This window comes from Anolis carolinensis, chromosome X (assembly GCF_035594765.1).
Source record: "Anolis carolinensis isolate JA03-04 chromosome X, rAnoCar3.1.pri, whole genome shotgun sequence".
NCBI lineage: Eukaryota > Metazoa > Chordata > Lepidosauria > Squamata > Dactyloidae > Anolis > Anolis carolinensis.
In genome coordinates this window covers 96,331-120,002 of record NC_085847.1, presented here as the reverse complement: position 1 = coordinate 120,002, position 23,672 = coordinate 96,331, and the positions used below count along the sequence as shown (strand labels likewise).

At 45.2% G+C, this 23,672-nt stretch overlaps 1 protein-coding gene across 1 annotated transcript in view; it reads left to right on the top strand.

Annotated features, from left to right (window-relative positions):
• The window catches only part of svop (SV2 related protein), a 36,997-nt gene extending 13,675 nt beyond the window's left edge, over positions 1-23,322 (top strand). Inside the window, exons 6-16 of the mRNA XM_062958353.1 lie at positions 1,686-1,810; positions 4,425-4,488; positions 6,002-6,127; positions 6,235-6,363; positions 9,578-9,651; positions 9,737-9,813; positions 12,150-12,257; positions 13,718-13,829; positions 15,800-15,881; positions 18,831-18,920; positions 20,166-23,322. Of these exons, the coding sequence (XP_062814423.1) occupies positions 1,686-1,810; positions 4,425-4,488; positions 6,002-6,127; positions 6,235-6,363; positions 9,578-9,651; positions 9,737-9,813; positions 12,150-12,257; positions 13,718-13,829; positions 15,800-15,881; positions 18,831-18,920; positions 20,166-20,375 (1,197 nt within the window). The 3' untranslated portion in view covers positions 20,376-23,322. The remainder of the gene's footprint in view (positions 1-1,685; positions 1,811-4,424; positions 4,489-6,001; positions 6,128-6,234; positions 6,364-9,577; positions 9,652-9,736; positions 9,814-12,149; positions 12,258-13,717; positions 13,830-15,799; positions 15,882-18,830; positions 18,921-20,165) is intronic.
• Positions 23,323-23,672: the final 350 nt, after the last annotated feature.

Below are 23,672 nucleotides of genomic sequence, written 5' to 3'. Positions count from 1 at the left end.
CTAATAATAATACCATATAATAATATTAATTATATATTCTATATGACATATAATATTACTAATAATATTACAGTATAGTGGTATAGTTCAATAAAGTAATATATAATGCTAATATTGTGTTATGCTAATAATATAATATATTGTATGTACATATAATTTGTAAGCCACTCTGAGTCCCCTTTGGGGTGAGAAGGGTGTGATACAAATGTAGTAAATAAATGCAGTAAATAAATAAATACATTTTAGACTTAGGCTCGCCCAAAGTCTGAAATGACTTGAAGGCACACAACAGCAACAACAACAACTCTAATTAACTTGACTATCTCATTGGCCAGAAGCAGAAGCACACTTCCCATTGAAATCCTGATAAATGTATGTTGGTTAAAATTATTTTTATTTTAAAATATTGTAATGTTCTTTCATTGTTCTTGTTGTTGTTTTTGCTCTACAAATAAGACATGTGCAGTGTGCATCAGAATTTGTTTGTATTTTTTTTTTCAAATGATAATCCGGCCCCTCAACAGTCTGAAGGATTGTGGACCGGCCCTCGGCTTAAAAAGTTTGAGGACCCCTGGTTTAAAGCATAAGTGTGTGTGCCTGTAATGCAGCATTCTAGTAATGTGAGAGTTAATTGCATAGAGATTTACTGCTAGAGGGAAACAGTGAGTGATTTCCAATCGAGGTTGGATGTTCGAATGCTACGCTCGGGCAAGACTATGTAAATAGTGTAACCTCAATAAAGACAAGAGCCGCTGATTTCAGCCGACAGCTGGGAAGTGTGCATTTATTTCTATCAAGTGCCGTTTTGGTGGAAAAGTGGTTTGAAGAAAAAGCAGTTAGTCTGTGCCCTACTGAGGTATAGTTAAGACTGATTCTCAGTTGGAGAATCAGGGAGACGCAAGTGCTTATTTGAGTCAGTTTAAAATAAGTTTGGTGGCTTATTTTAAGATAGTCTGTTTCCAGATAAGGAACAGATATGTTGTCGAAGGCTTTCATGGCCGGGATCACAGGGTTGTTGTATGTCTTTCGGGCTGTGTGGCCATGTTCCAGAAGTATTCTCTCCTGACGTTTCACCCACATCTATGGCAGGCATCCTCAGAGGTTGTGAGGTATGGATAAACTAAGTAAGGAAAGTATAGTTTACTTAGTAAACTAGTTTACTTACTTACTTAGGCCACACAGCCCGAAACACATACAACAACACCAAGGAACAGATAGTCTGTGATTGAAATTCGCAGAGTGATTGCAGTTTAAAGCAGTAGAGAAGGAAGTGATATTTTAAGGAATTTGAAATGCCTCAATATAGCTTTGCAACTGTTAATCCAAGTGCCTCTAAAGAGAAGTTACTGTAACCATTAAGCTTGTGCCTGAATAAACGTGTTATTGTTCTTTCTACCATCTAAGCTTCTGTCCTCTATATTACCATCTAAAGCAAACAAGGAGAAAGAAGAAAAATAAAATTTAAAAAGTCTTCTCTCTAAGTAGCGAGTGGCTATATCTTCCCATAGTGGTGGCAAGAGTTGATAATCCCCTTAACATCTGGTGGCCACATTATAAAATATATAATAATAATATAAATATAATTAATTAATAGAAACTCATCCACATCTCCGCAAGTGGGGTCAGAGGTGGGATTTTAAAAAGATTCCCCCCCGTCTGACATCTTTGCACTCCCTTCTGCGCAGGGCCTCAAGATCAGCGTCCTGTGGACCTTGTATTACGGGATTCTCAGCGGCTTTGCCCCCGTTTACAGCTGGATCCTGGTCTTGAGAGGCCTGGTGGGCTTCGGCATCGGTGGCGTCCCCCAATCGTAAGTAGGTGTCGGGTTCTCTTCTCCCCGTTGTGCTGTGGGTCAGTCTTCCACCAGAAAAAGCACCAAGACACACGCTGGTAGATTCTAAGAGGTTTTATTGTACAGAATACCAGAACCTTCTCTTTGGCCCATTTATATAGGGGCTCTCACATACCAGAGGGTGATTGAGGTTTTATGGATTGTTAGGTTCTCTTCTCCCAGTTGTGCTGTGGGTCAGTCTTCCACCAGAAAAAGCACCAGGACACATCCTGGTAGATTCCAACAGGTTTTATTGTACAGAACACCAGAACCTTCTCTTTGGCCCATTTATATAGGGGCTCTCACATACCAGAGGTTAATTGAGGTTTTATGGATTGTTAGGTTCTCTTCTCCCAGTTGTGCTGTGGGTCAGTCTTCCACCAGAAAAAGCACCAGGACACATCCTGGTAGATTCCAACAGGTTTTATTGTACAGAATACCAGAACCTACTCTTTTGCCCATTTATATAGGGGCTCTCACATACCAGAGGGTTATTGAGGTGTTAAGGATTGTTAGGTTCTCTTCTTCCAGTTGTGCTGTGGGTCAGTCTTCCACCAGAAAAAGCACCAAGACACACACTGGTATATTGCAACAGGTTTTATTGTACAGAATACCAGAACCTTCTCTTTGGCCTATTTATATAGGGGCTCTCACATACCAGAGGGTCATTGAGGTTTTATGGCTGGCCCGTTTTATGGCTGGCATCTGTTCTTTGTCAGCTGACCAGAGATGTCAAAGATTGATCATGACACATACATCTACATACATACATACAAACACTTTTATTATATAGTGAATAGAAAATATAGATTATATTATATGGATATATTTATTTATATATATATATATATATATATATATATATATATATATATATATGGTGGGCTGAGCCCCAAAAATAGTTATAAATATTATATTATGTTATATTATATGTATATCAGTCAAGGGCCGTGCCCCAAGAAATGTTATTATATTACCGTATATACTCGAGTATAAGCCGACCCGAATATAAGCCGAGGCATCTAATTTTACCACAAAAAGCTGGGAAAACATTGACTCCAGTATAAGCCGAGGGTGAGAAATATAAAAAATAAAAATAGATACCAATAAAATTACATTAATTGAGGCCTCAGTAGGTTAAATGTTTTTGAATATTTACATAAACCTCAAATTTAAGATAAGACTGTCCAGCTCTGATCCAATCATTATTCTCATCTTCGTCAATGTAAATACCCTTATGTATCCTCTTAATAATAATAGAGTAAAATGATACATGTAATAATAATAAATACAGGAAAATAATACATAAATAGAGTAAAATAATAAATGTAATAATAATAATATCAGAGTGAAATAATAAATGTATTATTAGTAATAATAAAAATAGAGTAAAATAAATGTAATAGTAGCAACAATAACAGAGAAAAATAATAAATGTAATAATACCAATAATAATAGAGAAAAATAACAAATTTACCATATATTCTCAAGTATAAGCTGATCCAAATATAAGCCAACCAGGACCCTCACCTGAGTATAAGCCGAGGGGGGCTTTTTCAGTCTTAAAAACTGAAAAACTAGGCTTATACTTGAGTATATACAGTATATAAAATTATATATATCAGGCATGGGCTGGACCAATGGCAGATGGATGGAAAGTGTTTGTGTGAACTAATACAATATGAAATAGCATGGAATAATAATAATATATTGTATTATATATTTTAATAGAATAATAGAATATTAATAATAGAATATTGAAACCCCAGAGGCCACCCAGTTCAATCTTATTCTGCCATGTAGGAAAGGCATATTCAAAGCGCCCCGACAGATGGCCATCCAGCCTTTGTAACAATAACAATAATTTCCATTCCAGGTCCCTCCTTTGAGGAGATTTTCTGATCCGGGTCTTTTGTGCTTGTTGTTCCCCTCCAGGGTAATATTGTACCTCAATAAAGACAAGAGCCGCTGGTTTCAGCCGAGAATTGGGCTGTATATAATATGAAATAGTATGGAATAATAATAATAATATATATTTTAATAGAATAATAGAATATTAATAATAGAATATAGAAACCCCAGAGGCCACCCAGTTCAATCTCCTTTATTCTGCTATGCAGGAAAAGCACACTCAAAGCGCCCCCGACAGATGACCGTCTAGCTTTAGTAACAATAACGATAACAATAATTTCCATTCCAGGTCCCTCCTTTGAGGAGGTTTTCTGACCCGGGTCTTTTGTGCTTGTTGTCCCCCTCCAGGGTAACGTTGTACCTCAATAAAGACAAGAGCCGCTGTTTTCAGCCGACAATTGGGCTGAATATAATATGAAATAACATGGGATAATAATGATAATATACTGTATTATATTAAATAATAGAATAATAGAATATTAATAATAGAATATAGAAACCCCAGAGGCCACCCAGTTCAATCTCCTTTATTCTGCCATGTAGGAAAGGCACACTCAAAGCGCCCCCGACAGATGACCGTCCAGCCTTTGTAACAATAATGATAACAATAATTTCCATTCCAGGTCCCTCCTTTGAGGAGATTTTCTGATCCGGGTCTTTTGTGCTTGTTGTTCCCCTCCAGGGTAACGTTGTATGCCGAATTCCTGCCGATGAAATCCAGGGCCAAATGCATTTTGCTCATTGAGGTAGGTGGGATGCCTCGGATGGGAAAGAATATAGTAAACGAAGAGTTAAGGAAGGCCCAACTGTGTCACCTACCTTTGCAGCGGTGTCGGGTTCTCTTCTCCCCGTTGTGTTGTGGGTCAGTCTTCCACCAGAAAAAGCACCAAGACACACGCTGGTAGATGCCAACAGGTTTTATTGTACAGAATACTAGAACCTTCTCTTTGGCCCATTTATATAGGGGCTCTCACATACCAGAGGGTCATTGAGGTTTTGTGGATTGTTAGGTTCTCTTCTCTCAGTTGTGCTGTGGGTCAGTCTTCCACCGGAAAAAGCACCAAGACACACGATGGTAGATTCCAACAGGTTTTATTGTACAGAATACTAGAACCTTCTCTTTGGCCCATTTATATAGGGGCTCTCACATACCAGAGGGTCATTGAGGTTTTGTGGATTGTTAGGTTCTCTTCTCCCAGTTGTGCTGTGGGTCAGCCTTCCACCAGAAAAAGCACCAAGACACACGCTGGTAGATGCCAACAGGTTTTATTGTACAGAATACTAGAACCTTCTCTTTGGCCCATTTATATAGGGGCTCTCACATACCAGAGGGTCATTGAGGTTTTGTGGATTGTTAGGTTCTCTTTTTCCAGTTGTGCTGTGGGTCAGCCTTCCACCAGAAAAAGCACCAAGACACACGCTGGTAGATTCCAACAGGTTTTATCATACAGAATACCAGAACCTTCTCTTTGGCCCATTTATATAGGGGCTCTCACATACCAGAGGGTTATTGAGGTTTTATGGCTGGCCCTGTGTCTGGAGATGTCAAAGATTGGAGATCATGACAAGCGGCTAACTGCTCAAAACGACACAATGGGAGGTCTGGTATTACAGTTAAAAGCTAACCCACGAGCCAAAGCCACAATGATTTTGGCTGTAGGTGACTCTCAGTTATATTTGCAAAATTCCGAGACTGCAGCAAATGCTCAGAGACAAAGGGGGGCAAGACTATGTAATAAAGACAAGAGCCGCTGGTTTCAGCTGACAGCTGGGAAGTGTGCATTTATTTCTATGGGACTGTGCAGATAGCCAGATTAGAGTTAAAAGCTGACCAAAGAGCCAAAGCCACGATAATTTTGGCTGTAGGTGACTCTTCAGTTGGTATATTTGCAAAATGCTGAGACTGCGGCAAACGCTCAGAGACAAAGGGGGGCAAGACTATGTAAATAGTGTAACCTCAATAAAGAGAAGAGCCGTTGGTTTCAGCCGATAGCTGGGAAGTGTGCATTTATTTCTATGCGACTGTGCAGATAGCCAGATTAGAGTTAAAAGCTGACCCAAGAGCCAAAGCCACGATGATTTTGGCTGTAGGTGACTCTTCAGTTGGTATATTTGCTAAATGCTGAGACTGCGGCAAACGCTCAGAGACAAAGGGGGGCAAGACTATGTAAATAGTGTAACCTCAATAAAGAGAAGAGCCGCTGGTTTCAGCCGACAGCTGGGAATGTCCCTGTCCGCTCTCTCTCTCTCCCTGGGCAGGTCTTCTGGGCCATCGGGACGGTCTTTGAGGTCCTCCTGGCGGTCTTCGTGATGCCCTCCCTCGGCTGGCGCTGGCTGCTCATCCTCTCGGCCCTCCCGCTGCTTCTCTTCGCCGCCTTGTGCTTCGTGAGTCTTGTCCCAAAACCGAGCCCTCGTTGTTGTCTTGGGTTGTGGCTTTGTGACTGCGCCCGGCCCTCTTCTCAACGGCTTCCTCCTCCTCCTTCGCTTTGCAGTGGCTCCCCGAGAGCGCCCGCTACGACGTCCTGTCCGGCAACCAGGAGAAGGCCATTGCCACCCTGAAGCGCATCGCGACCGAGAACGGAGCCCCCATGCCCCTGGGGAAGCTCATCGTCTCCAGGCAGGCGAGTGATGGACAGGCAGGGCCCCGCCCCGCCCCCCGCCCCCCACGTTCCATGGGGCCCAAATACGAGGGGGCTGAGGTCCCATCCTATAGGTCACTGGTCATTTGTAAATATTTGTACATTTAAATATTATTTTGATAATTTTATAATGTACTATTTTGGGGATCTGGTGGTCCCCGTGTTATTAGCAGAAGGCAATGTTTGTTTTGGGATGTTAGGAAATATCACTGAAGTTTGGTCCAGAGCCATCGTTGGTTGAGTGGAGAAGGGGCAAGTGGGGACGGGGAACGATTGAGGTGGGAAAGAAGGGGTGGGAAAGGGGGGAAATGCGGTGGGAAAGGGGGCAAGGCTGAGGACTATCCTCCGCTCTCGGAACAGCGACCCAGCCGGGAGAGAGAGAGACAAGAGGAAGGAGAGGAGACGAGAGGAGAGGAGAAGAGCGAGGCCTCCCAGGGAAGAGGAGAGTGGGGCATGGCGTGCACACTCCCTGCACAGAAACCCAGCTCTCCTCTCCTTTTTTCTTAGAAGTCAAATTTGAAGAGGCCTATTAGAAGTCAATAGGAAGCAGCAGAAGAGAAGTGAGGCCTAGCAGACAGGAGAAAGCCTATTAGGAGCCAATCAGAAGCCTATCAGGAGTAGGAAGCCTGTGAGGAGTCAATGGGAAGCTGGTGAAGAGAAGTAAGGCCTAGCAGACAGGAGAAAGCCCATCAGGAGTCAATGGGAAGCCCATTCAGGAGTAGAAAGCCTAGGAGGAGTCAATCCGAAGCCTATTAGGAGCCAATACGAAGTTCGTGAAGAAAAGTGAGGCCTAGCAGACAGGAGAAAGCCCATCAGGAGTCAATGGGAAGCCCATTCAGGAGTAGAAAGCCTAGGAGGAGTCAATCCGAAGCCTATTAGGAGCCAATACGAAGTTCGTGAAGAAAAGTGAGGCCTAGCAGACAGGAGAAAGCCCATCAGGAGTCAATGGGAAGCCCATTCAGGAGTAGAAAGCCTAGGAGGAGTCAATCCGAAGCCTATTAGGAGCCAATACGAAGTTCGTGAAGAAAAGTGAGGCCTAGCAGACAGGAGAAAGCCCATCAGGAGTCAATGGGAAGCCCATTCAGGAGTAGAAAGCCTAGGAGAAGTCAATCCGAAGCCTATTAGGAGCCAATATGAAGTTCGTGAAGAAAAGTGAGGCCTAGCAGACAGGAGAAAGCCGATCAAAAGTCAGTCGGAAGCCTATTAGGAGTCAGTCGGAAGCTGGTGAAGAAAAGTGAGGCCTAGCAGACAGGAGAAAGCCTGTTAGGAGTCAATAGGAAGCCCATCAGGAGCAGGAAGCCTATGAGGAGTCAATACGAAGCCTATTAGAAGTCAGTAGGGAGCGGCAGAAGAAAAGTGAGGCCTAGCAGACAGGAGAAAGCCTATTAGGAGTCAATAGGAAGCCCATCAGGAGTAGGAAGCCTATGAGGAGTCAGTTGGAAGCCTATTAGGAGTCAATACGAAGCCTATTAGGAATCAATAGGGAGCTGGTGAAGAAAAGTGAGGCCTAGCAAACAGGAGAAAGCCTATTAAGAGTCAATGGGAAGCCCATCAGGAGTAGGAAGCCTATGAGGAGTCAATAGGAAGCCTATTAGGAGTCAATACGAAGCCTATTAGAAGTCAATGGGAAGCTGGTGAAGAGAAGTGAGGCCTAGCAGACAGGAGAAAGCCTATTAGGAGTCAATACGAAGTCCATCAGGAGTAGGAAGCCTATGAGGAGTCAATAGGAAGTCTATGAGGAGTCAATCGGAAGCCTATGAGGAATCAATACGAAGCCTATGAGGAGTCAATACGAAGCCTATGAGGAGTCAATCGGAAGCCTATGAGGAGTCAATACGAAGCCTATGAGGAGTCAATACGAAGCCTATGAGGAGTCAATCGGAAGCCTATGAGGAGTCAATACGAAGCCTATGAGGAGTCAATCGGAAGCCTATTAGGAGTCAGTTGGAAGCCTATTAGGAGTCAGTCGGAAGCCTATGAGGAGTCAATACAAAGCCTATGAGGAGTCAATCGGAAGCCTATTAGGAGTCAGTTGGAAGCCTATTAGGAGTCAATCGGAAGTCTATTTAGGAGTCAATACGAAGTCTATGAGGAGTCAATCAGAAGTCTATTAGGAGTCAATACAAAGCCTATGAGGAGTCAGTGGGAAGCCTATGAGGAGTGAATTGGAAGCCTATTAGGAGTCAGTCGGAAGCCTATGAGGAGTCAATCGGAAGTCTATTTAGGAGTCAATACGAAGTCTATGAGGAGTCAATCAGAAGTCTATTAGGAGTCAATACAAAGCCTATGAGGAGTCAATGGGAAGCCTATGAGGAGTGAATTGGAAGCCTATTAGGAGTCAGTCGGAAGCCTATGAGGAGTCAATCGGAAGTCTATTTAGGAGTCAATACGAAGTCTATGAGGAGTCAATCAGAAGTCTATTAGGAGTCAATACAAAGCCTATGAGGAGTCAATGGGAAGCCTATGAGGAGTGAATTGGAAGCCTATTAGGAGTCAGTCGGAAGCCTATGAGGAGTCAATCGGAAGTCTATTTAGGAGTCAATACGAAGTCTATGAGGAGTCAATCAGAAGTCTATTAGGAGTCAATACAAAGCCTATGAGGAGTCAATGGGAAGCCTATGAGGAGTGAATTGGAAGCCTATTAGGAGTCAGTCGGAAGCCTATGAGGAGTCAATACGAAGCCTATGAGGAGTCAATACAAAGCCTATGAGGAGTCAGTTGGAAGCCTATTAGGAGTCAATCGGAAGTCTATTAGAAGTCAATACGAAGTCTATGAGGAGTCAATCGGAAGTCTATTAGGAGTCAATACAAAGCCTATGAGGAGTCAATGGGAAGCCTATGAGGAGTGAATTGGAAGCTGGTGAAGAGAAGTGACTCCTCATAGGCTTTCTATGGAAAAGACCGTAGGGAGCCCATGAGGATCCCATAGAGGCCTAGCAGGCAGCACCAAGCCCGCCAGGCCGCCTTTTCACCTCAGGAGAGAGGCCTAGCGCTCAGGAGAAAGCCTCGTCGTAGTTTTGGACTTAGGCCCCGCCCACCAGCTACAGGGAACCTATGGGAAGCGGGCATGCAAATGAAGGGGAAGCCTAGCAGCAAATAGCAAGCCTCCTCGGCTGCGTTAGGCTCCGCCCCCCGGTACAGTGAACCTATAGGATGCAGGTGCTCGTGGTTCACCCCCTTCCTTGTGTCCCGACAGGAAGACCGAGGGAAGATGCGGGACCTGTTCAGCCCACAGTTCCGGTGGACCACGCTCCTGCTCTGGTTCATATGGTGAGGAAAGACAGATCCTCCTCCTCCTCCACCTCCTGGGAGTCTCAATGGAATTCGCTCACTTCCCTCCTCGCCTTCTCCGCAGGTTCTCCAACGCCTTCTCCTACTACGGCCTGGTCTTACTCACGACGGAGCTCTTCCAGGCCGGAGACCTCTGCAGCCGTGAGTCGAGCCCCCGTTCTCTTGTCCTTTTATGAACTAGAACTCCCAGTGATTGGAAATCCCTTTGGGAATGCGTGTAATGGCACACAGGTTACTCGGCTGTTAGACTGGACGCTACAAATATATATATATTTTGGTTAGCAAAGGGTGGTCGTTTCTTTGGAGTTGAAACTCCACTTGCAGTCGCGATTCTCATTGGCAGTCGTAACCTTGTCGAAAAGGTAGAAATGATGCCGCATCCATTCGGCAATGGCACACAGCTTACTTGGCTGTTAGACTGGACGCCACAAAATATATATGCGGAGACCGCCTTTTGAAAACCACTAGTCAGGAAAAGGCATCACCTTGTTAGAAGTCAACCCTCTGAACAAGTGATGTTCACAAGCATTCGTGTAATGGCACACAGGTTACTCGGCTGTTAGACTGGACGCCGCAAAAAATATACATATTTTGGTTAGCAGAGGGTGGTCGTTTCTTTGGAGTTGAAACTCCACTTGCAGTCGCGATTCTCATTGGCAGTCGCAACCTTGCCGAAAAGGTAGAAATGATGCCGCATCCATTCGGCAATGGCACACAGGTTACTCGGCTGTTAGACTGGATGCCGCAAAATATATGTGCGGAGACCGCCTTTTGAAAACCACTAGTCAGGAAAAGGCATCCCCTTGTTAGAAGTATATGTATAATAATTTATAAATATATAATTTATTGTATATACATATAATATTGATAATAATATTATAGTGGAATACAATATTACACTACTAATAATCCAATATAATAATATTAATTATATATTTTATATGAAATGTAAGATTAATATTACCATATAATGATATAGTACAATATACAGTAGAATCTCACTTATCCAACATAAACATTGGATAAGTGAATATCTTGGATAATAAGGAGGGATTAAGGAAAAGCCTATTAAACATCAAATTAGGTTATGATCTTACAAATTAAGCACCAAAGCATTATGTTATACAACAAATTTGACAGAAAAAGTAGTTCAATATGCAGTAATGTTATGTTGTAATTACTGTATTTACAAATTTAGCACCAAAATATCATGATCTTTTGAAAACATTGTCTAAAAAAATGCGTTGGATAATCCAGAACGTTGGATAAGCGAGTGTTGGATAAGTGAGACTCTACTGTAATATGAAATAATTACTGTGATAGAATAATACAGAACAATGTAATCTTTAAAACCAGGACAGTAAATAAAGAGCAACACTGAAATTCCACAAAGGAAACAATCAGGGCCAGCTAACACAGACCCAAAAAAAATATCAAAAATATAATATTGATAATAATATTATAATGGAATACAATATTATACTACTAATAATACAATATAATAATATTATATATTATATATTAAATGTAATATTACTAATAATATTACCATATAATGATATAGTACAATATAGTAATTTAATGCTTATATTGTGCTATGCTAGTAATATATTGTATGTTCATTTGGTTTATAAGCCGCTCTGAACCCCTTTGGGGTGAGAAGAGCGGGATATAAATGTAATAAATAAAAAATAAATAAGAACTCAACCCTCTGAACAAGTGATATTCATAAGCACTCATGTAATGGCATACAGGTTACTCAGCTGTTAGACTAGACGCTGCAATATATATATATTTTGGTTAGCAGAGGGTGGTTGTTTCATTGAAGCTGAAATTCCAGTTGCAATTGAAATTCTAATTGCAGTTCTAATTGCTCAAAAGATGAGAGACAGGGCCTTCTCAGTGGTGGCCCCTCGGCTATGGAACTCCCTCACCAGGGATATTAGATATTCCATAAGAGAGTAAAAAAATGTCTTTGTGACCAAACCTTTGGAGATCCCTGTGCAGTAGATATGGAGTGAGTTGTAATGACTATAGGAATGGCCCAGACTATGCTTGTGGATCTTGTGATTACTGTATATACTCGAGTATAAGCCTAGTTTTTCAGCCCTGTTTAGGAGGGTATAATTCCTAATCAATAGTCCATAGCCTTTAGGTATAGTCCATAAGTCATATTTCTGTATTGAAGTCCAAAACAGCAACATGCATCCACCTCTACTGAGGTAAAACAGACTTAGTACAAAATAGAGTCCTGCGCCTGAACAGGCTCAGTACAATCGCATGTGTATAATTCCTCCCAAAACAAAGAGGTACAGTCAAACTGGGAAATAGAATACAGGTTAGCAAATAAATAGTGAAAGGCTTGGGAGGTTGTGATTTCCAGCACCTAAAGGGGGGACGATCGGGGTGGTACGGGGTTCGAAAGGCCGAACGAGACCCTCACGTCTTATCATTGCCTTCTCGTTGCCCCGCCAAAGTGTCGAGCAGGAGGAAAACGGCGAAGCCCAAGTGCAGCTTGGCCTGCGAGGTCTTGACGGAGAAGGACTACGTCGACTTGCTGTGGACCACGCTCTCCGAGTTCCCAGGTGGGCCAAGAGGGGCTTCGGAGGGCCACGCTCCCCATGCATTTCTGTAGAGCAGTGGTTCCCAAACTTATTTGGCCTGCCGCCCCCTTTCCAAAAATACTTCCCAGTGCCTCCTGGAAAGCGGGCGTGGCTTAGAGGGGTGGGCGTGGCTCCTGCTCAAGAGGGCGGGGCTGAGCTTCTCCAGTCCAAGATGCAGGGCTGGAGGGGGAGGTGGGCAGGGCCACAAATGGGCGACCAGGACTGGGATGGGCGGAGTTGCGAGCTCTGAGGTAGGGCTGAGCATCTATCTCTGTCCTGGACACAGGGGACGGGGCTAGAGGAGGGGGCGGGGCCTCTTCCCAAGTGCCTGACGGGGCTGGACCTCTCAGGCTCTTGGGAAAAGGCCCCACCCCAGCCCCACTCTTTAGTTCTAAAAGGCCTCTCAGAGGTATAGATGCTCAGCCCTATCTCAGGCGATTGGAAGGAGACCCCGCCCCCTTCCCTGGCTCCGCCCTCTGTGTCCCAACAAGAACCTCAGGAGAGATATAGATGCTCAGCCCTGTCTCGGGCTCTTGGAAGGAGGCCCCGCCCCCTTCCCTAGCTCCGCCCTCTGTGTCCCAACAAGCGCCTCAGGGGAATTATAGAGGCTCATCCCTGTCTCGGGCTCTTGGGAAGAAGCCACACCCACTCCTCTAGCTCCGCCCCCTGTGTCCCAACAAGCTCCTCAGGAGAGATATAGATGCTCAGCCCTGTCTCAGGCTCTTGGGAAGAGGCCCTGCCCCCACCCATAGCCCCGCCCTTTAGTCCTAAAAAGCCTCTCAGGAGAGGTATAGAGGCTCAGCCCTGTCTCGGGCTCTTGGAAGGAGGCCCCGCCCCTTTCCCTAGCTCCGCCCCCCTGTGTCCCAACAAGAACCTCAGGAGAGGTGTAGATTCTCAGCCTTGTCTCAGGCTCTTGGGAAGAAGCCACGCCCCCTTCTCTAGCTCCGCCCCCTGTGTCCCAACAAGCTCCTCAGGAGAGAGATAGATGCTCAGCCCTGTCTCGGGCTCTTGGGAATAAGCCACGCCCACTCCTCTAGCTCCGCCCCCTGTGTCCCAACAAGCTCCTCAGGAGAGATATAGATGCTCAGCCCTGTCTCGGGCTCTTGGGAAGAAGCCACGCCCACTCCTTTAGCTCCGCCTCCTGTGTGTCCTAACAGGTGCCTCAGGTGCTCAGCCCTGTCTCCGGCACTTGGGAAGAGGCCCCGCCCCTCCTCTGGCCCCGCCCCTGTGTCCTCATAGGTGCCATCACCGCCCCCCGGATCACTCCAGCGCCCACAAGGGGGCGGTAGTGTCTACTTTGGGAATCACTGCTGTAGAGCATTGCCTACCATCAGTGGAGCCGGGGATGTTACTATTGGATCAGGCTCTTTCCTTTTCTTCCTTCCTCTCGTTCTCTGTCTCTCTCTCTTTTTCCTCCTCTGTTTCTCCCTCCCTCCTTCCAGGCGTCCTTGTGACCTTGTGGGTCATTGACCGCATCGGGCGCAAGAAGACCATGGCCCTCTGCTTCTCCGTCTTCTCCTTCTGCAGCCTCTTGCTCTTTCTCTGCGTCGGGAGGTGAGCGCACCGTGTTGCCGTTGGTTTTCAGAACCCAGTCTTGGGGGACGGCAAAGGCCACCCGGGCTCCACCCCACAAGGGGCTCCACCCCACAAGGAAAACCCCACGGAGAGGAGAGGAGAACCGTGGGCAAAGGGACAACGGGAAGAGTGGCCAGAGCAGTCTTCATGTGTCAACCCCTTCTAGTTGGTGACAAAAGGGTGCCGACATGACCCAGATCCTGTTACAGCCAGTAATAAATCTCCGGTATCCCAGTCCCAGTTCGTCACCAGAGACAGTGACCACTGTGTCCATGCTAGCTCATTAGCCTCCTAGTTTCTTCCCATCGCCCGAGAGAAGATTTATGGCCTTTCTGTTTTCACCAGTCTTAGCAAAACAACTCTGAAGTTTCTTGCTGGGTTAAGCTAGATCCGTGATTCCACAAAGTGGGTGTTACCACCCCCTGGTGGGCGCTGCTGGCACCTATTAGGACACGGGGGCGGGGCCAGGGGAGGGGCGGGGCCTCCTTCCAAGAGCCAGAGACAGGGCTGAGCCTCTATACCACTCCTTAGGCACTTGTTGGGACACAGAGGGTGGAGCTAGGGAACGAGGCGGGGTCTCCTAAGAGCCTGAGACAGGGCTGAGCCTCTATACCTCTCCTGAGAGGCCTTTTAGGACTAAAGGGCGGGGCTAAGGGTGGGGGCGTGGCCTCCTTCCAAGAGCGTGAGACAGGGCTGAGCCTCTATACCTCTCCTGAGAGGCCTTTTAGGACTAAAGGGCGGGGCTAAGGGTGGGGGCGTGGCCTCCTTCCAAGAGCCTGAGACAGGGCTGAGCCTCTATACCTCTCCTGAGGTGCTTGTTGGGACACAGAGGGCGGAGCCAGGGAATGGGACAGGGCCTCTTCCCAAGAGCGTGAGACAGGGTTGAGCCTCTATATCTCTCCTGAGAGGCCTTTTAGGACTAAAGGGAGGGGCTAAGGGTGGGGGCGTGGCCTCCTTCCAAGAGCGTGAGACAGGGCTGAGCCTCTATACCTCTCCTGAGGTGCTTGTTGGGACACAGGGGGCGGAGCTAGAGGAGTGGGCGTGGCTTCTTCCCAAGAGCCTGAGACAAGGCTGAGAATCTACACCTCTCCTGAGGTTCTTGTTGGGACACAGGGCGGCGGAGCTAGGGAAAGGGGCGGGGCCTCCTTCCAAGAGCCCGAGACAGGGCTGAGCCTCTACATCTCTCCTGAGAGGCCTTTTAGGACTAAAGGGAGGGGCTAAGGGTGGGGGAGGGGCCTCCTTCCAAGAGCTCGAGACAGGGCTGAGCCTCTACATCTCTCCTGAGAGGCCTTTTAGGACTAAAGGGCGGGGCTAGGGTGGGGGCGGGGCCTCTTCCCAAGTGTGTGAGACAGGGCTGAGCCTCTGTATACCTCCCCTGAGGCGCTTGTTAGAACACAGGGGCGGGGTATAGAGGCTCAGCCCTGTCGGGCACTTGTGAAGAGCCCCGCCCCCTCCTCTAGCCCCGCCCCCTGTGCCCTGGCAAGTGCCGAAGGACAGGGATAGAAGCTCAGCCCTGCCTCAGAGCTCTTAACTCCGCCCATCCCAGTCCTGGCCTCCCATTTGTGGCCCCGCCCACCTCCCCTCCCAGCCCTGCATCTTGGACTAGGGGGGAGGCTCAGCCCCGCCCTCTTGAGCAGGAGCCACGCCCACCCCTCTAAGCCACACCCCCTTTCCAGGGGGCGCTGAGTCATAATTTTTATGGAAAGGGGGCGGCAGGCCAAATAAGTTTGGGAACCACTGAGCCAGATCAATATTCCCTTTCATTGTTGTTAAAGCTATCAGGCAATTATCAATGTACACACAGTGTGGTTTGCCAATCAAAGCCGTGGTTTATACGCATTTGCAATATTTTTAAATCCCCTTGTCAAGCAAATCTCACAGAACTTGTTCTTAGCAAATATTGTTTGGCAAATGTCGTGGATTTCATTTATTCCAATCTTCCGTTGCAGGAAAGTCCTGACCGTGCTGCTGTTTGTCGCCAGGGCCTTCATTTCGGGAGGGTTTCAGGCCGCATATGTTTACACTCCAGAGGTAAGAAAGAATATGGCTTATATCTTATATTTATACAATGGGAGTCAGTCTAGATGACCTTCAAGTGAACGCTTCTCATTGTATTATTATTATTATTATTATTATTATTATTATTATTATTATTATAGTATGACACAGCAAACAAGATAGACATGCTGGATTTCGTATCACAAAATCACAAGTCGAACACTTCCCAAGTGTCTAGGACTGTGTGATGTATTTTCGGATGATGCGTGCAGATCCCAGCAGGGTGGCCTTTTGCAGTTGGCAGATCGTAATTTTGTCAATGTCTGTTGTTTCCAAATGCCGGCTGAGTTCTTTTGGCATGGCACCCAGTGTGCCCATCACCACCGGGACCACTTGCACTGGTTTCTGCCAGAGTCTTTGCAGTTCAATCTTGAGGTCCTGAGAGCGGCTGAGTTTTTTCCTGTTGTTTTTCGTCAATGCGACTGTCACCTGGGATGGCAACATCAATGATCCAGATTTTTTTCTTTTCCACAACTGTGATGTCTGGTGTGTTGTGTTCCAGAACTTTGTCAGTCTGGATTCGAAAGTCCCACAGTATCTTTGCGTGCTCATTTCCCAATACTTTTGCAGGCTTGTGATCCCACCAGTTCTTTGCTGCTGGAAGGTGGTACTTGAGGCATAAGTTCCAATGAATCATTTGGGCCGCATAGTTGTGCCTCTGTTTGTAGTCTGTCTGTGCGATTTTCTTACAGCAGCTGAGGAGATGATCAATGATTTCCACAATATCTTTGCGTGTTCATCTTCCAATACTTTTGCAGGTTTGTGATCCCACCAGTTATTTGCTGCTGGGAGGTGGTACTTGAGGCATAAGTTCCAATGGATCATTTGGGCCGCATAGTTGTGCCTCTGTTTGTAGTCTGTCTGTGCGATTTTCTTATGGCAGCTGAGGATATGATCCATGGTTTCATCCGTTTCCTTGCACAGTCTGCATTTTGGGTCATCAGCTGATTTTTCGATCTTGGCCTGAATTGCATTTGTCCTGATGTCTTGCTCCTGGGCTGCAAGGATCAGGCCTTCTGTCTCCTTCTTCAGGGTCTCATTCGTGAGCCAGAGCCAGGTATTATTATTATTATTATTATTATTATTATTATTATTATTATTATTATTAATGGCCTTTGTCCTGATGTCTTGCTCCTGGGCTGCAAGGATCAGGCCTTCTGCCTCCTTCTTCAGGGTCCCATTCGTGAGCCAGAGCCAGGTCTTCTATTATTATTATTATTATTATTATTATTATTAATGGCCTTTGTCCTGATGTCTTGCTCCTGGGCTGCAAGGATCAGTCCTTCTGTCTCCTTCTTCAGGGTCCCATTCGTGAGCCAGAGCCAGGTCTTCTATTATTATTATTATTATTATTATTATTATTATTATTATTATTATTATTAATGGCCTTTGTCCTGATGTCTTGCTCCTGGGCTGCAAGGATCAGGCCTTCTGTCTCCTTCTTCAGGGTCCCATTCGTGAGCCAGAGCCAGGTCTTCTATTATTATTATTATTATTATTATTATTATTATTATTATTATTAATGGCCTTTGTCCTGATGTCTTGCTCCTGGGCTGCAAGGATCAGGCCTTCTGTCTCCTTCTTCAGGGTCCCATTCGTGAGCCAGAGCCAGGTCTTCTATTATTATTATTATTATTATTATTATTATTATTATTATTATTAATGGCCTTTGTCCTGATGTCTTGCTCCTGGGCTGCAAGGATCAGGCCTTCTGTCTCCTTCTTCAGGGTCCCATTCGTGAGCCAGAGCCAGGTCTTCTATTATTATTATTATTATTATTATTATTATTATTATTATTATTATTTGCCTTTGTTCTGATGTCTTGCTCCTGGGCTGCAAGGATCAGGCCTTCTGTCTCCTTCTTCAGGGTCCCATTCGTGAGCCAGAGCCAGGTCTTCTATTATTATTATTATTATTATTATTATTATTATTATTATTATTATTATTTGCCTTTGTTCTGATGTCTTGCTCCTGGGCTGCAAGGATCAGGCCTTCTGTCTCCTTCTTCAGGGTCCCATTCATGAGCCACAGCCAGGTCTTCTCCTTATCAGCTTTTCCTTCAATTTTGTCAAGGAACTTTCCATGCAATGTTTTGTTGTGCCAGCTGTCAGCTCTAGTTTGTAGTGCGGTTTTCTTGTACTGATTCTGCTCTAGTTTGTAGTGCGGTTTTCTTGTACTGGTTTTTTGTCTGCTGTGCTTTGAGGAGTTTCTGATTTTTGACTTCAATCAAAGCAGGTTCTTCACTTTGCTTGACATATTCTGCCAGGGCATGTTCTACTTCTTTGACTGCTTGTTTTACTTGTAAGAGTCCTCTGCCCCCTGATCTTCTAGGTATTATTATTATTATTATTATTATTATTATTATTATTATTATTATTATTATAGCTGTGCCCAGCCACGTGTTGCTGTGGCATGGTTTGCTATTTCTGAAAGAAAAAAAAACTAACGAGGAAGTGGTGGTATTTAATATATGTTATATGCTGGTATATATGTCCAGTATGCATAAGGTTGTGTGTGAACTGTAACTCACATCATGCCTGGTGAGTAGCCGGGTGGCCCTTCGTAGATTGTAAGATTGGTGCTGGTAACGGCCGATAGTGGCTGGTTTAAAGATGGCAGGTGGGGTGGCCATTGTCTTGTGTAATGTGGAGTGGTTTGGAGGAGGAGGAGGAAGGAGTATTCTGGTGGAGAGAGGATTGGGAAGAGCGATAAATAAACCTGTATGGTGATGATAAGGTGCTGGTCGAGAACAATATATTATATTATTATCATGGCACAATATTATGGTATCACAATATTAGCACAATATTAGTATCAATATTATATGCATATACGTTATATTATTACCATAGGACAATATTATGGTGCTGGTCGAGAACGATATTGCTGAATCAAACTAATGCTGCCCCGTGTCGTTGGCAGGTTTATCCCACGGCCACCCGCGCCCTGGGCCTGGGGACCTGCAGCGGAGTGGCCCGAGTGGGCGCCCTGATCACCCCTTTCATTGCACAGGTAAAACCCGCTCTCTCCCTTGGGTGTTTATTATTTATTTGCTACATTTATTACTATACCCCGCCCACTCTCACCCCGAAGGGGACTCAGAGCGGCTTACAAATTATATGTGCATACCATATATTCTATTATTAGCATAGCACAATATTAGCATAATATATTGCTATATTGTACTATACCACTATACTGCAATATTATTAGTAATTTTATACTATATAATTAATACTATTATATTGCATTATTATTATATTATATAATGTTAGTATCAATATTATTGTTGGGTTCTCTTCTCCCAGTTGTGCTGTGGGTAAGTCTTCCACCAGAAAAAGCACCAAGACACACGCTGGTAGATTCCAACAGGTTTTATTGTACAGAATACCAGAATCTTCTCTGTAGCCCATTTATAAAGGGGCTCTCACATACTAGAGGGTAATTGAGGTTTTATGGATTGTAAGGTTCTCTTCTTTCAGTTGTGATGTGGGTAAGAAAGCACCAAAACACATGCTGGTAGATTCCAACAGGTTTTATTGTACAGAATACCAGAATCTTCTCTGTAGCCCATTTATATAGGGGCTCTCACATACCAGAGGGTAATTGAGGTTTTATGGATTGTAAGGTTCTCTTCTTCCAGTTGTGCTGTGGGTCAGTCGTCCCCAGAAGAAAGCACCAAGACACACGCTGGTAGATTCCAAGAGGTTTTATTGTACAGAATCTTCTCTGTAGCCCATTTATATAGGGGCTCACACATACCAGAGGGTAATTGAGGTTTTATGGATTGTTAGGTTCTCTTCTTCCAGTTGTGCTGTGGGTAAGAAAGCACCAAAACACATGCTGGAAGATTCCAACAGGTTTTATTGTACAGAATACCAGAATCTTCTCTGTAGCCCATTTATATAGGGGCTCTCACATACCAGAGAGTAATTGAGGTTTTATGGATTGTAAGGTTCTCTTCTTCCAGTTGTGCTGTGGGTCAGTCTTCCACAGAAGGAAGCACTAAGACACACACTGGTAGATTCCAACAGGTTTTATTGTACAGCATACCAGAACCTTCTCTTTGGCCCATTTATATAGGGGCTCTCACATACCAGAGGGTAATTGAGGTTTTATGGCTGGCCCGTTTTATGGCTGGCATCTGTTCTTTGTCAGCCGACCGGAGATATCAAAGATTGGAGATCATGACAGTCTTCCTCTGAAATACTGTGATAATCCATGTAACCCTCCTCCTCCTGCTCTTCCTCCCGGCAGGTGATGCTGGAATCGTCGGCGTACTTGACGCTGGTGGTGTACAGCGGCTGCTGCGTGCTGGCAGCCCTGGCCTCCTGCCTGCTACCCATCGAGACGCAGGGCCGGGGCCTGCAGGAGTCCTCCCACCGCCAGTGGGGCCAGGAGATGCTCGGCCGCGGGCTGCCCCGCTCACGCTCCCACTCCCACTCCAGCCCGGGCTCCCAGGGGTGACGGGGTGGGCGTGTGTTGCAAGCAAGGCCCGCGCCCCGACTGGAGCCCATGCGTGGGACTGGTGTCATTTACACGCGTGGCCCTCGGCACCTTCCACCGCATCACATTGAGAGGGGGAAGCATTGTCAGCCGTCCCGCTTCCGTTCTGCCTCCCCATCACTCTCAGTCTCACTTGGAAACCTAAGAGCTGGCAATACATTCGTCTTACATTTATTCAGCAACGATCCCATCGGATCTTCACTGAACATAGGATACAAGAGACTGCTCACCGTCGGCCATTGAAACAGGACGGGAAAGGCCAGTGGCTCCGTTTTCCGTATCCGAATGGAGCCGCCTGTCTCGATGCATCGCATGCTGTTGACTCACGAAAGAGTCACTTTTCCCGTCATGAATGGCTCTCTGTGCCCACAAAACACCACCGTCTTTTGTCGGGTCCGATTTTTATTGCCTGAGGAAGGTCAGCAGACGGGATACATTGGCCAGTATGAAATAGTCGGGTTTTGTTGAATCCCGGAGTCGTAACAGCTCTGTACTTAACCACCACACCAGTCCAGTATAAATCAGAAAGCAGTTTATTAGAGAAGAGATAAAAGGCAAAACAGTAACAAGTTAGTTCAAAAATATGCAATAGTCCGGAAGAATTGCAAAAAAACAAGAATGCAAAATATCCAGAAGAATTCCAAAACAACAAGAATGCAAAATATCCAGATAAACAAGGCAGCTTGAAATCCAATACACGGAACTCCACAATAATCCCTTAGACTTGGAAAACAAGACCTTGAAGAGCTGAAGACATGAAACTAGAAATTCCCTTGACTGTAATGTTGCCCGGACTGATCTAAAATCATTTCCTTGTCTCATAGACTGTCATTAAATCGTTTTGTTTGCCTTTACAAACAGGTAAGGGTCTATTTGCGAACACTTGTCCGAAGTTTATGGAAGTTATGTCTCCTATCTCCTGGCTCATTAGACTCTTCACCTGGAAGTTCATCTTCGGAACTCGCTTCCCCAGAGAAAGGCTGCTCTGGGCCCTCTTCAAACGCTTGTTTTCGGGATTTGAAATCCCGGGATGACTCAGAAACAGTAAAATTAGTGACATCAGAAACAATCTTGGCTGAATTGCAACAGGTTTGCCGAACCTGCCACACATCCTCCACAAGCAAACTTGGGATTCTATTTTGCTTCGTCGCTTTCACGGAACGATCTCAGACCGTCTCCCGAAGCCCTCCTGATTCAGAGAAAGCCCCACGATGAAAAATAAGGGATTTCACAATTGAATCACGCTTGAATTCAAACTGGTTGTGCCGAGAGCGTCTGAAAATCTCCATTGCTCTTTTGATCGGCCATTTCGAAGAAGGTGCTGGAGGAGCGAGGACACAAAACACGTTGCTTGTTTAAGAAGTTGAGTAGTTGGTATCACGAGCTAAACCTTGCCACCGGCGCGTAGAAAACAAGGAAGACGCAGAACGAAGACCAAAGTAATCAAAACCACAATTCGAGTCAGATCGCCAACCTTTTCTACATCTTCTATATATTAAAAATGTAATGTACGTTTGTAGGACCGAGTAAACAACAAAACCACTGAACCAAATCACACCAAATTTGGCCACAAAAGACATAGCCATCCCATCTATGTCTTTCAAACAAAAAACCTGGAAAATAAAGTCTAAATTAGAGAACGAGGAAGAGCCGTTTGTAGAACTGAGTAAACAACAAAACCACTGAACCAAATCACACCAAATTTGGCCACAAAAGACATAGTCATCCCATCTATGTCTTTCAAGCAAAAAAACCCTTGAAAATAAAGTCCAAAGTAGAGAACGAGGAAGAGCCGTTTGTAGAACTGAGTAAACAACAAAACCACTGAACCAAATCACACCAAATTTGGCCACAAAAGACATAGCCATCCCATCTATGTCTTTCAAACAAAAAACCTGGAAAATAAAGTCTAAATTAGAGAACGAGGAAGAGCCGTTTGTAGAACTGAGTAAACAACAAAACCACTGAACCAAATCATACCAAATTTGGCCACAAAAGACATAATCATCCCATCGATGTCTTTCAAGCAAAAAAACCCTGGAAAATAAAGTCCAAATTAGAGAACGAGGAAGAGCCGTTTGTAGAATTGAGTAAACAATAAAACCACTGAACCAAATCACACCAAATTTGGCCACAAAAGACTTAGTCATCCAATCTATGTCTTTCAAGCAAAAAACCTGGAAAATAAAGTCCAAATTAGAGAACGAGGAAGAGCCGTTTTCAACCCTGGTTGCTGGTCAGAAGGGTAGGCCCCGCCCATTTTGTCTCCTAGCAACCCCCCCGGCCACATTGGCGCCAGGGTACAGCCAGGTTTCAGGCTTTTGAGGCTTCAAGACTATTCACTGCTATTCCACCTGGCCAACAAAGCATTCCCATAAGCCACAGCAACGCGTGGCCGGGCACAACGAGTACTTTCTAAAGTCCTGGGAGGAGTTACAGTTTGGATTTTCAATTCCTTGTTAACGAAATCTGGCGAGATTAGTATGCGATGTATGCAGACGATTTAGCGCTCGTCTCCCACTCTCGGTTGGGTCTGAGGTTGCGCCGAGAACCATCACTGTATATAACAACCGCCAGCCAAGATTTTGCAGCTCGTTGTATCCCTTGGGATGAAGTATTATTTATTTATTTATTTATTTATTATAAAAGTACGTTTGAGTGACAGGAAAGAGCTTCTCCCCATTGCGAAGGGGGCACCTGGTGGTCCTCCGCGCTCGCCGGAAAACACGCAACGAACGCTTGAATGTCTCTGCTGTGTTTTGAATGTACAGTTTCTCAAGTGTTGAAGGTGAGGTCTCTGTATTGCTGCCGAGTTTGTCGTAATTTATTCTTCCGTGTCTCCGCCCGACGAGGCGTTGGATCCCGCACCTGATATTTTATGTCGAATAAAGGAATAGTTTTTACAAGAGTTGGCTTGACGGAAGAGTCTCTTGAGAGCAAAATATTTTAAGGGAGAGTTAGTCTCTCATATTGTTGGGGAAATCTGCCCGTCAAGTCCGTCTGTCCGTCAAGTCCATGTATTTCGTTTAGACGCGGGTGAAGAAAGCAGACTGACAGCAGAAGTTGTCTTCAAGATAGTTTACTTTTGGCCAAGAGCAGGTGACAATGTTAGCAAATGTCCAGAAAACGCAATGCCACCCCTTGCCTGTAGTGGCTTTTCCAATTTATACAATTTTACAGAAGCATGCGCACTCGCGCAGAAAGCTGACAATGGAATTTGCTGACTATTATAATCCTTTTGGACATGCGTAGTTGCCT